Source organism: Ailuropoda melanoleuca, chromosome 12 (genome assembly GCF_002007445.2).
Source record: "Ailuropoda melanoleuca isolate Jingjing chromosome 12, ASM200744v2, whole genome shotgun sequence".
Taxonomy (NCBI): domain Eukaryota; kingdom Metazoa; phylum Chordata; class Mammalia; order Carnivora; family Ursidae; genus Ailuropoda; species Ailuropoda melanoleuca.
The window spans coordinates 42,022,460-42,034,877 of record NC_048229.1 but is presented as its reverse complement, the minus strand read 5'-3'; the positions used below and the strand labels follow the sequence as shown (position 1 = coordinate 42,034,877).

The 12,418-nt window shown below is 45.6% G+C and overlaps 1 protein-coding gene across 1 annotated transcript in view; it reads right to left on the bottom strand.

The window, feature by feature from the left end:
• Positions 1–12,418, bottom strand: part of RHPN2 (rhophilin Rho GTPase binding protein 2) — a 55,191-nt gene that overhangs the window by 23,813 nt on the left and 18,960 nt on the right. The window contains exons 3-4 of the mRNA XM_002929730.4: positions 6,204–6,332; positions 3,679–3,754 (exon numbers count right to left, since the gene is read on the bottom strand). Coding sequence (XP_002929776.1) covers positions 3,679–3,754; positions 6,204–6,332 — 205 coding nt within the window. The remainder of the gene's footprint in view (positions 1–3,678; positions 3,755–6,203; positions 6,333–12,418) is intronic.

Here is a 12,418-nt window from a genome sequence, read left to right as displayed (position 1 = left end):
GCAAAACTGTGGAAAAGCAGAGGAAGGGCAGAAACAGTCATTATGAAATCAGGCAAAAGCAGTAAAGAGCAAAGAAACATACACAAGAGGGTATCCAACTCTAGTACTGGTCAGAGAAATGCAAACTATAATAAGACGCTATTTTGCCTGATTTCACAAAAATCAAAACGATATCATAAAAAAGTCCAAATGGTGAATGAAAGCCAGCGTTAGCGTAAGGGGCAGGAAGATAAGCAGTCGCACACAGCAGGTAGGAATGAAGACGGGACCCCTTCTGGCGGGTAAGTAGGTCATGCGTATCTTCCACTTACCAAATCCGTATCTAGACATTTATCCAAAGAGGACACTGGGAAAAGTGTGCAGATGCTTAGCGGTGGGCTGCAGACAGCAGAAAGCATTTGGAAGCTGCCAAAGGAACGAGATTAACAGCCACCCTGTTCAGCACCTACCACGAGCAGGCACCACGGGAAGCCCTAAGAGAGGGGAGGGGATGAGTCACACACCCTCATGAGTCAGGCCCCTGATTAGAGGAAGAGCCCCAGTGTCCAAAGATTAAGTGCTGAGCGGGTTACCGAGCTCAGCAGGGAGGGTGGGGGAGGGATCTTTCCACGTCTTGGTATTTTTCTGAATGTTTTGCAATCCTGTTCTTAATCAAAACAAATAAATAAATAAAGCTGTATTCAAAAGGGAAAAAAAAACACCCAACCACCTTGAATTCTCTGGAAAGGGAATTTATTTTGATGGTGCCTTTTTAAAAAAGATTTGAGAGAGAGAGCGCGCGAAACAACGGGGGAGGGGAGGAGGGAGAAGCAGACTCCCCGCTGAGCAGGGAGCACAAAGTGAGGCTCGATCCCAGGACCCTGAGATCATGACCTGAGCCCAAGGCAGACGCTCAATGGACTGAGCCACCCAGGCGCCCCGCAGCGATGCCTTTTAATGAGGTCATTTGAAAGCCCATTTATTTAAAAATACAACCAAATCACAGCTGAAGCTTTCCTGACCACGAAGTGTCACAGGAACGCACACAGAGGCGCAAGACAGGCCTCACGGAGCCGGCCGGTCTACACCTGCCCAGGACTCTGCATCACACACGTGGGAAGGAGAAAACAGAACGTCCCCAGAGGTTCTCATTTTCGTCTGACTGACATCTCAAGAGTCCCTTTTAGGCTAAAATGACATGGTTGGAAGCCTCAGCTGCAGAGCATTTAGCCGTGCCCGCAACATGTGATTTCTTTTCTTCACTGAGTTTAATGTGGAACCCAGCACGTGACACGTTTAGATCTTACAGATGCCCGTGAAATCCCCAAGCTGCTCCAAGTCTCCCTCTAACACGCCTGCACTCCTGCAGCCCTGGCTCCAAGCAACAAACAGAATCCAAAGAAACCACTCTACGGGGACACCCGGGAGGCTCAGTCAGTTCAGCATCTGCCTTCAGCTCAAGTTATGATCCCAGGGTCCTGAGATCAAGTCCCGCATCCGGCTCCCTACTCAGCAGGGAGCCTGCTTCTCTCTTCGCCTGCTGCTCCCCCTGCTTGTGCGCGCTCTCTCTTACAAATAAATAAATAAAATCTTAAAAAAAAAAAAAAGAAAGAGGGGCGCCTGGTTGGCTCAGCCATTAAGCATCTGCCTTTGGCTCAGGTCATGATCCCAGGGTCCTGGGATCGAGCCCCACATCGGGCTCCTTGCTTGGCAGGAAGCCTGCTTCTCCCTCTCCCACTCGCCTTGCCTGTGTTCCCTCTCTCGCTGTCTCTCTCTGTCAAATAAATAAATAAAATCTTTAAAAAAAAAAAAGAAAAGAAAAGAAAGAAAGAAGAAAGAAAAAAAGAAACCACTCTACAAAAGCACCTAAAGACGTTTCCAAAGACGCAAGGATTGTCTTGAGTCTCACAGACATGTGGCAAGTCTCAGAGACATCCGTAAATTCAGGAAGCCTGGAAATAGTTGGCACAAAGCTGAAGCTCCTGGGTTGTTTTCTACCCAGAGAAATCAAATCTCGTGGGATCCCGAGTCCTGTGAGACTACCAGCGTCCCTTCTCAAACTCCAAAATAAACCCCAAATTGACAGGGACGGGGACCTAGATGTAAACAAGGCAGCAGTCAAAAAGCTTCTGTCAACAGACTGACAGTCCCTGCTCCAGAATGGAGGTCAAGTGCAGCAGCTTTCAAAGCACGAACTGACTGCTTTTAAAAGGACACATTTTACAGTGCCCAACATGCATATCATTTTTTTCTTTTCTAAACTAAAAGTAGTCCAAGATGAGTCGACAGGATTACTGTTGAAAGAAACGTAATACTTGCAAGCATTTTTCATGACACTGGGGTTCACTGCCGTCCACCGCGCCTGTGCTGGAGGTGCTCAGAGGCAGGCATTACCTCCCACCCCACGTCCCCTTTCTCCTCCTGAATGGACACTGGAGGGGATTCATTAAAACTCAGAATGACGCGGCTGAGAAGAGGAGGAAGGGGAGGGCATCCTGGGCACAGGGAGGCCTGTCCTGGCCCTGGAGGGGGGTGAGGCCTCTCCGGGGTCCTGCACCAAAGCACCCATTCCACTACCCCCCCCAATCCCCCATCGAACCACAGGCCTAGAATGCAACCGTGATGTCACCAGCATCCAGCACGGTGACAGGCACAGGTGGCCTACAAGTAGCAGCTGCTTACCAGGGACCCCCACAGTGAAGGGGAGGCCGGATACTGTTTTTTTTTTTTTTTAAAAAAGCTGTTATTTCTGGGGCACCTGGATGGCTCAGTCAGTTAAGCATCTGCCTTTAGCCCAGGTCATGATCCCAGGGTCCTAGGATCAAGCCCCATGTTGGGCTCCCTGCTCAGTGGGGAGTCTGCTTCTCCCTCTCCCTCTGATTCTCCCCTCCCCCTGCTCATGCTCTCACTCATGCTCTCTCTTCTCTCTCAAATAAATAAAATCTTTAAAAAAAAAAAAGCTGTATTTTTTTTAAAAGGACAGAAAAAAATTCAGAAAAAGAAGGGAGTGGAGGAGGATGGAAGAAAGAGAGGGAAGAGGAGGCTGGATCCCCAGGAATTCGTGGAGGACAAAAAAAAACCCTATAAATTCCAGCTATTCAAGTATTTAAAGATAGTGAACCAAATATGTTTGATTTACTGTGAAATACATTAAAAAACAGGCTGGATTGGTATATTGATACAGGCATGCACAGATGGATAAATCTGATTAAGTAACCCTAGCAAAATGTTCATGGTAGAATCTGGGTCCTGAGGACACAGGGATTCACAGCAAAATTCTTTCAGTTTTTCTCTAAGTTTAGAAATTTTCCTAATAAAATGTTGGGGGAAAAATTAGCGATTCTCCCATAAACAGGGCCTAAATTGGTTACCAAATTTAAGAAAAGATTAAAATAGGGTACAATTTTAAAACCAAAGCACGTTCTCCACGGACCATCTCTGGCTTGGCCTCCTGGAGAGGGCAGGCCCAGGTTTCTAACTTGCCTTCCGGGGCCCCTGAGCCTCGGAGGGACCAAAAATGGTGCAATCACAAGAGGACAGACGGCATAAGGTTCGCTGGCTTGCTGAGGGGCCTGGGGGCACCCCGCACAAATCAAATGACACTCAGCCCACTGAGCCTAAGGCCACTTGCAAGGGATACACAATTCCTAGTTTGTCTTTTTAAACAGTGAGCTAAGCGTCCACTGCTTTGAGATTTACCTTGAGAACGACGGAGAAGTCAATATCCTTGGTTTCCTTCAGGCCAAGTGGAATCAGTGGGACAGTAAATGCCTCCCTACAAGGAATACAGCAAGGTATGTGAACATTGTGACCCCGGCCGCTCTGCGCCCAGCAGCCCACCCAGGGCACCCCCACCTCTGCAGGCCAGTCCCGCACACACTGCTTCATGTTCCGTAAAGATGACTCTGGTCACCTGCCTGTCTCTGTTCTAAGCCCAATCCCAATGCCCTGTGACTTCTGGACTATGCAGCCTAACATAGGAGGCCTACCACCTTGACCGAGGTCCCGACCTCCACTGTTCTTTCAATGACTGCACTGAGGACCTCCTGTGTGGCAGGGTCTGGGCCTGGGGCGTGCACTGCTCCCCGACCTGCACGCACCACACTGCCAGTGGACCTCCTTCATCAGCTCCCATCCCCACCCCCCTCCCCCATTCCTCACCAGGGCGGGTCCCACCTCTCCTGTGGGCCCTCCAATCTTGGGCCCTCGGAGGCCTCCTCTGATGGGGCGTGTCCCCCTCGGTGTCCCATCACCTGTATGGGGAAGGCCTTGAGGGCCGGGGCCCCTTCTGATACCTAAATGCATCTAGCTCCAGCCTAGGGTCACGCGCTGGCCAGCTACTTGCCCCCCAGGCGGCTCCTCCCCACCTGACCACTCAGTTCCCCCACCGGTCACCCTGGAAGTATGCCCTGAGCCTACATTCTTAGGGACAGGGGCAGGGCCAACAGGAAGTAAAGGGGGCTCGGGGTGTGTTTTGCAAACAGGGGTTTAGCTCCCTGACCTGTAACAGGAGACCTCCTGGGGCCGCTCAGCCCAGCCAGGGAGAAGGCCAGGAATGCGGAGCAGGCTGAGTGGACAATGCAGCTGCAAGCTGGAACTGCCTCCGTGGCCGCGGGAAAGCCACGGGCTGCGCCAAAACCAGGCGCCATCCAACCGTGGGGGTGTGTGGCTTCCCCGAAGCCTGCAGGGAAAGCTGGACCCTACTGGAAGGAGACACGATGGACCGTGCCTCCCTCCTCTGCGCCCAGCACCCTCCTGCCCTCACCCCACTGGGGCTGGAGGCAAGGCCTGTTCTCCCCGTGACTGGGGAGAGCAGCCAGGGCACCCCAGCCCCAACCTTGCGCTAACCTAACTCCCTCCGTGACCTCCAGCCTCGTGTTTTCTCATCTGCCCAGCCAGACCGTTTCTTCCCGGCCTGCCTCACAGAAATGTTTAAAGATCAACTGTGCTTAGAAAGAAACAATCCGCTTTGAAAACAGGAAGGGGGTGGAGGCGAGCCCAAGGCGTCATTACCTCTTTCTCCCCTCTTCCCGACGGCACAGGGGACCTCCTGGCCACCAAGAGCCATGCTGTAATCACTCAGAGGCCTTTGTGCCCGCACTCCAGACAGCAAGCGGGAATATGAAACATCCTACATTTACCAGCGAAGTCGGGCCCTGCCTCACTTACTCAAGGAACTTCAACCTTTGGGCAGAACACTGGAATTTAATACCACAGCGAAGGTTGGGAGAAGCCTCTCATTTAGTGTTCTGATTAGGCATTCAAACCCACACTGGGAGCCCACAGGTGAGCGAGCCAGGACACACGGACATCACAGAAGGAACAGCAGAGGTTCCACACACAAACGCTTTCCCTCCGGCCCTGAAAAACACCCACGCTCCATGCAGAGGCTTGGGGACAATCCAAAGGTGACTCTGGGTTCCCAAATGTCATCTTTTTGTGAATCTGCAGGACTATTCACTCACCAAGTCTCCCCTGGAGCTCACCTACCTTTTGAGAAGTCTCACTTCCCCACAAAGAGCTTCTCAAAGTTATTTCTCTATAAAGAGGGACCTCTCTTTCAAAGGTAGCTCACCTTGGGAAGACTTTCTGAGCTTTTCTGAAGGCCCCGCCTCAATACCATGCCTCCCACAAACACTCCCCAGAGGAGGCTTCTGAATTCCGACATTTGTTTCTCAAAGATTTACTGGGGCACATTTCTGAAGCATCCCCTCAGGGAACTCACATGGGTCCCCTTAATCTTTGAGGTAAATGACCCCTGTCAAGTAGTTTATGCGTTTTTGTGTCCCATCCACAGAATGAGCCAGTCAGGCCCTGTGCATGGTGAGGAGGCTGACAGGGAAGGAGGGAGAGCAGTGTGGGCCCCCACCTGAGAGCAGGCAGGCTCTCAAATCTAACCACAAGTGTGTGTCCAGGGCATCTTTATGGCAAAGCCATGTGAGAGATGCCGTCTCTTCATCCGGACCCAGTCACATAGCTCTTCCCTAAAACTATGTCGCAAGGGTCCAAGGATAGTTAGATGCCTTTTTGTCCAACTGCCCAGGTGTTTCCAACAAACTCCATCTGTTCGTCCCTTGATTCTTGTACCATGCTCAATACTCAAACTGATCGATCCCTCTCTTCCCAAAGCAGGGTCGGCCACACTCTCACATTTATCTGGGCACCATCCCGGTAAGGCACGTTCCGAGGCTCAGAGAGTAACTCGAAGCATTGCCCCCACTTACTCTGTGCTCTGGTAGACTCCCACTGAGATGTTGAGCCCCTCCAGCTCTTCCTTGAGCATCTGTAGATCTGAGTTCACGAAGCTCAGTTCCAGGCGCACCTGCTCCCGTACCTTGTGGTTCGTAGCTGCTCTGTTAGAAGAGAAGGGGGAGAAAAGTGCCTTCAGCCAGGCTGCCCAGCTGCCAGGGGAACAGACCTCCCCGGCCCCATAAGGAAGTCCGGAGGGTTCACTTGCAGATGTGAGGGCCAGAGGTGACCAGATGTCTCTGAGATGCTCGCACCTGGCCCATCTTGAGCCACGCCTGCCAGTAAATGGACCTGGGACGTGGCTGATAAACTAAGCCACCAGACACGAATCTTAAGACATCCCTGCAAAGAATTAGCTTTGAGAAGAGAAAAGAGACCTGCTTCCAGCCACCCAAAAAAGACCATAAATTATCCCCTTGAAAGGAAATGGATAAGAAAACAGAGAAGGAGGTAATGCTCCCCAGCTCATTCTAAGAGGTCTAGTCTAACCCTGACCCAGACTAGAGGAAGACATCACAAGAAAGTAAAATAATAAACCGACATCCTTCATGAATATATATGCAAAAATCCTCAACAAAATATTAACAAGCCGAACCTAGCCACATTTAACAAGGATTATATACCACAACCAAGTGGGACTTATCCCAGGATTGCAAAGCTGGTTTAATATCTGAAAATCAATTATTGTAACATACTATATTAATAGGATATAGGATAAAAAAACACATGGTCCTCTCAATAAATACAAAAGAAGCATGGGATAAAGTCCAACACAGATTCACGATAAAAATTGTCAACAAACTAGGAACAAACAAGAATTTACAAAACTTGATAAAACGCACCTACGAAAACCCAAAGCTAACATCATACTAGTGGTGAAAGCCATGCTTCTCCATTATGATCAGGAACAAGACAATGACATCTGCTCTTGCCACTTCTAATCACTACTGTACTAGAACTTCAAACCAGTGACAATAGGTAAACAAAGAAATTAAAGGCATCAGGATTGGAAAGGAAGGAATCTTTATTCATAGATGACATAATCTTGTATGTAGAAAATCCCCAGGCGTTCACAAAACACATACTAGAACTAATACACTCAGTAAGGTCACAGGATACAATTCAATACACAAGAATCAATATTATCTCCACTACCAGCAATGAGCGCTCTTAAGGCGAAATTAAGAAAACAATTTCATTCACAATAGCATCAAAAAAGTAAAATATTTTGAAATGAAAGTAGCAAAAGAAGGGTAAGACTCGTACACTGAACTACAAAACACTGCATATTAAATGGCGAGACAGTCCATGTTCACGGACTCGAAGATTCACTATAGTCAAGGTGTCAATTCTCCCTAATTCAACTATCAATCCAATGCAGTTCCAGTCAAAATCCCAGTGAGCTTTTCAGTAGAAATTCACAAACTGATCCTAAAATTTATATGGAAATGCAAAGCACCTAGAAGCCAAACAGTTTTGAAAAAGAACAAAGTTGGAGGATTTATGCTATTGGATTTGAAAACTTAACTACAGATCCACAGCAATCAAGATAATGTAGTATTGATGTAAGGAAAGGCAATGGAACAGAACAGAATCCAGAAATAAATCCTTACATTTACAGTCAATTGATTTGCATAAAGGTGACAAGACATTTCAAAGAAGGAAAGACAGTCTTTTCAACAGTGTCCCCAAGATCACCACCACATTCAGTGATCCACTAGGAGGGCTCACAGGATTCAGAACATAGTTGTACTCATGGCCCTGATTTATTACAGCAAAAGGGAAAGGTACATGGGGTGAGGTCTGGAGGACACCAGGCACAGGCTGCAAAGAGTCCTCTTTGCACACACGACGTGCTAAACTCCTCCAGTAGTGTTTTGACAACACGTGTGAAACGCTATCCACTCAGGAAGCCCATTCGAGCCATGGTGCCCTAGGTTTTTACTGGGGACTGGTCAGATGGGCACTTGTGTCTAGCATGTTCCACAATTCCAGACCCCCTAGAAGGAAAGCATAAACCATACTGTTTGTGCAAACAGTTCAGGCACAGTGAGCCCCTCTTACCAGTTCTGGAAATGGTGGAGACTATCCTGAAATTAAGTTTCCAGACACTAGCCAAGGGCTAACCTTGCAAGCGGGCTTTCTAAGGATAGCTGTCTCAGGTCTGCTCTGATAACTCTTTTCTGCACAATCCACAAAAAATAAACCTCAATCTAAATCTCATCCCATACATAAATATTAAGTCAAAATGGATCAGAGATGGGGGCACCTGGGTGGCTCAGTCTGTTGAGCGTCTGCCTTTGGCTCAGGGCATGATCTCAGGGTCCTGGGATGGAGCCCTGTGTCCAGCTCCCTGCTCAGGAGGGCGTCTGCTTCTCCCTCTCCCTCTGCACCCCCTCTGCCCTGCTCATGCTCGTTCGCTCTCTCTCTCAAATGAATAAATACAATTTTTTAAAAAATGGACCATAGACTTCAATGTAAGAGCTAAAACTCTACCACTTCTAGAAGAAAATACAGAAGAAAATCTTCATGACCTTGGGCTGGGCAAAGTGTTCTTTGCTATACACCGAAAGCACAATCCATCAAAGAAGAAATCAAACTGGATTCTGTCAAATTTAAAAACTTCTGTGATTCAGAAGACATCATAAAAGGAAAAAAAAAAAAGAAAACACAAGCCACAGCCTGGGAGAAAAATATTTGCAGATTATATATCTGATAGAGAATTTGAATCTAGAATATATAAAGAGTTCTGTTAATTAAATAATAAAAAGACATACAATTTTTTTAACAGGCAAAAGATTTTTAAAAATTGAGATATAACCGAATACAACACTATATTAGTTTCAGGTATAAAACATAATGATTCCATATTTATATATATTGCAAAATGATCATCACTATAAATCTAGTTAACATTCACCACCATAGTTACAGAACTTTTTCTTGTGATAAAACCTTTTAAGATTTACTCTCTTATCAACTTTAAAATATGCTATACGGTGTTATTAACTATAGGCACCATGCTGTACATTAAATCCCCATGACTTTTTTATTTTATAACTGAAAGTTTGTGCCTCTTGACCCCTTTTACCTATTTCACCCATCTCCCAACCCCAACTCTGGCAAGCATCCATCTGTTCTCTGTATCTATGAGCTTTTTTTTAAAAATAAAGATTCCACATATAAATGGGATCATACGGTATTTCTCTTTCTGTTTGAATTATTTCACTTAGCACAATGCCCTCGAGGTCCGTGTTGTCACGAATGGCAAGATTTCATGCTTCTTTATGGCCAAATAACATTACACTGTATATACACACCATCTTCTTTATCCATTCATCCACTGAGGAACGCTTAGGTTGTTTTCCGTATCTTGGCTGTTATAAATAATACTTCAATGAACATGGGGGTGCATACATTTTTGAGTTAATTTTTTGTTTTCCTCGGATAAATACCCAGAAGTTGAATCGCTGGATCACATGGTAGTTCTAATTTTAATTCTTTTACGGGAACTCCATACTGTTTTCCATAGTGGCTGCATCAGTTTACATTCCCACGAACAGTGCGCGAGGGTTCCCTTTTCTCCATGTCCTCATGAACACTTGTTATTTCTTCTCTTTTTGATAATAGCCCTTCTAACAGTTGTGAGGTCTCACTGTAGTTTCAATTTGCCGTTCCCTGCTGATCAGTGATGTTGGGCATCTTTTCATGTGTCTGTTGGCCATCTTATGTCTTCTTTGGAAAAATGCCTATTCAGATCCTCTGCCCATTTTTTAATCAGATCATTTTTGTGTTATTGAATTGTATGAGTTCTCTATATATTTTGGATATGAACCCCTTCTCAGATAGGTGATTTACAAATATTTTCTCCCATTCAATAAGCTGCCTTTTCATTTTGTTGCTGGTCCTTGCTGTGCAGTTTTGTAGTCTGATGTAATCCCAGGTGTTTATTTTTTGCTTTTGTTGGTTTTACTTTTGGTGTCAAATCCAAAAAATCATCACCACAATCAATGTCCAGGGGCTTACCCCCTATGTTTTCTACTAGGACTTCTATGGTTTCAGGTCTTATACTCAAGTCTTTAATTCATTTTGAGTTAATTTTTGTGTATCATGTAAGACAGTGGTCCAGCTTCATCTTTTGCACATGGCCGTGCAGTTTCCCCATCACTAAGAGACTATCCTTTCTCCATTGTACATTCTTGGCTCCTCTGTATTCAGTTAATTGACCATATATGCATGGGTTTATTTCTGCACTCTCTATTCTGTTTCACTCATCTGTCTGTTTTTATGCCAATACCATACTGTTTTGATTACTATAGCTGTGTGATATAGTTTGAAATCCAGAAGCGTGATACCTCCAGCTTTGTTCCAGATTGCTTTGATTATTCAGACTCTTTTGTGGTTCCGTGGATATTTTATTTTATTTTATTAAAGATATTTTATTTTTAAAGATTTTATTTATGAGAGAGAGAGAGGGAGGGAGCACACAAGCCAGGGGAGGGGTAAAGGGAGAAGCAGGCTCCCCACCAAGCAAGGAGCCCAATGTGGGACTCCATCCCTGGGCCCTGGGATCACGACCTGAGCTGACAGCAGATGCTTACCCAACTGAGCCACCCAGGCGTCCCTCCATGGAAATTTTAGAATTGTTTTATCTATTTTTGAAAAGTGGTGTTGGAATTTTGATAGGGATTGTACTGAATTTGTAGATTGCTTTGGCTGTATGGACATTTGAACAATATTAATTCTTCTAATCCATGAGCATAGGATATCTTTACATTTATTTGTGCCTTCAATGTCTTTCAATTGTTTCCAGCGTACAGGTCTTTCACCTCTTTTGTTAAATTTATTCATAGGTATTTTATTATTTTTGATGCAATTGTAAATGGCATTATTAATTTCTCTTTCTGATAATTCCTTATTGGTGTATAGAAATACGACATATTCCTGTATATTGATTGTGTATCCTGCAACTTTCTGAATTCATGAAATGGATAAAGACTTGAATAGACATTTTACTAAAGAATATATATGAATGTCTAACAAGCACACAAAAAGGTGCTGCATGTCTTGAATCAGTATAGGGAAATACAATTTAAAACCATAATGAGATATCAATACACAGCTAGACTGACTATGATAAAAAAGAAACAATAACAAGTGTTGAGGAGGATGTAGAGAAACTGGAACTCACACACTGCTGAATGTAAATGACACAGCACTTTGGAAAACAGCTGAGTAGTTTCTAAAAATGTTAAATATCCAGGCCACCTGGGTGGCTCTCTTGGTTAAGCATCCGGCTCTTGATTTTGGCTTAGGTCATGATCTCAGGGTCATGAGATCAAGCCCTGCATTGGGCTCCATGCTCAGCAGAGAGTCTGCATGCGGATTCTCCCTGTCTGTCTTCCTGCCATTCACTCTCTCTCTCCCTTTCTCCCTCTCAAATAAGTAAATCTTTTTTAAAAATAAAAATGTTACATGTAAACTTACCATATAACCAAGTAGTCCATTGTAAAGCAATATGGAGCCATGAACTTTACCCAAGTCCTCAAAGCAGAAGTTTGGACACCTGCTGGAAGACTTTACAGGTGCTCCCTCACTTGGATTAGGAATCATTGCAAAAGTAACAGTGGCAATAATAACCAAGTCCTGGGCCAGGCCTTGCGGGGCACATGCCCATGAACCATCCCAGCAAGTCCTCAGGCATTCCTCGGACCAGCTACCAGACCTTTCTCCTTTCACGGATGAGGACACCTGAGGTTACTCAGCCAAGAGCTCCGGCGAGCCGGAGAAATAGTACCTCATCACCTTCCCCTTGCCAGCTGATGAAAATCCAGCCACCTGTCACGGGCTCACTTTGCTCACTGCCTGTCCACCTTTCCCCCAGAAAGCAAAATGCTAAACCACTTCCCCTGCAGTCTGCCCTCTGCACTGGGGCTCTCCCTGCCTTGCCACATACTTGAGCTCATCAATTTCTCCCCATGATGTGCTTATATGTATTCTCTCCCTTTTCTCTCTCTCCTGCCCATCACTGAACCCTTCTCCTCGAGCCACAAACTTATGCCACGCCTTCTCAGAAAAAGCCATCAATTTAATAAATAAATAAATAAATAAATAAATAAATAAATAAGTAATATTCACAACTCTCCAATTCTGATTCTCTGACACCAACTAGGTGCCCAGCAATTCAATT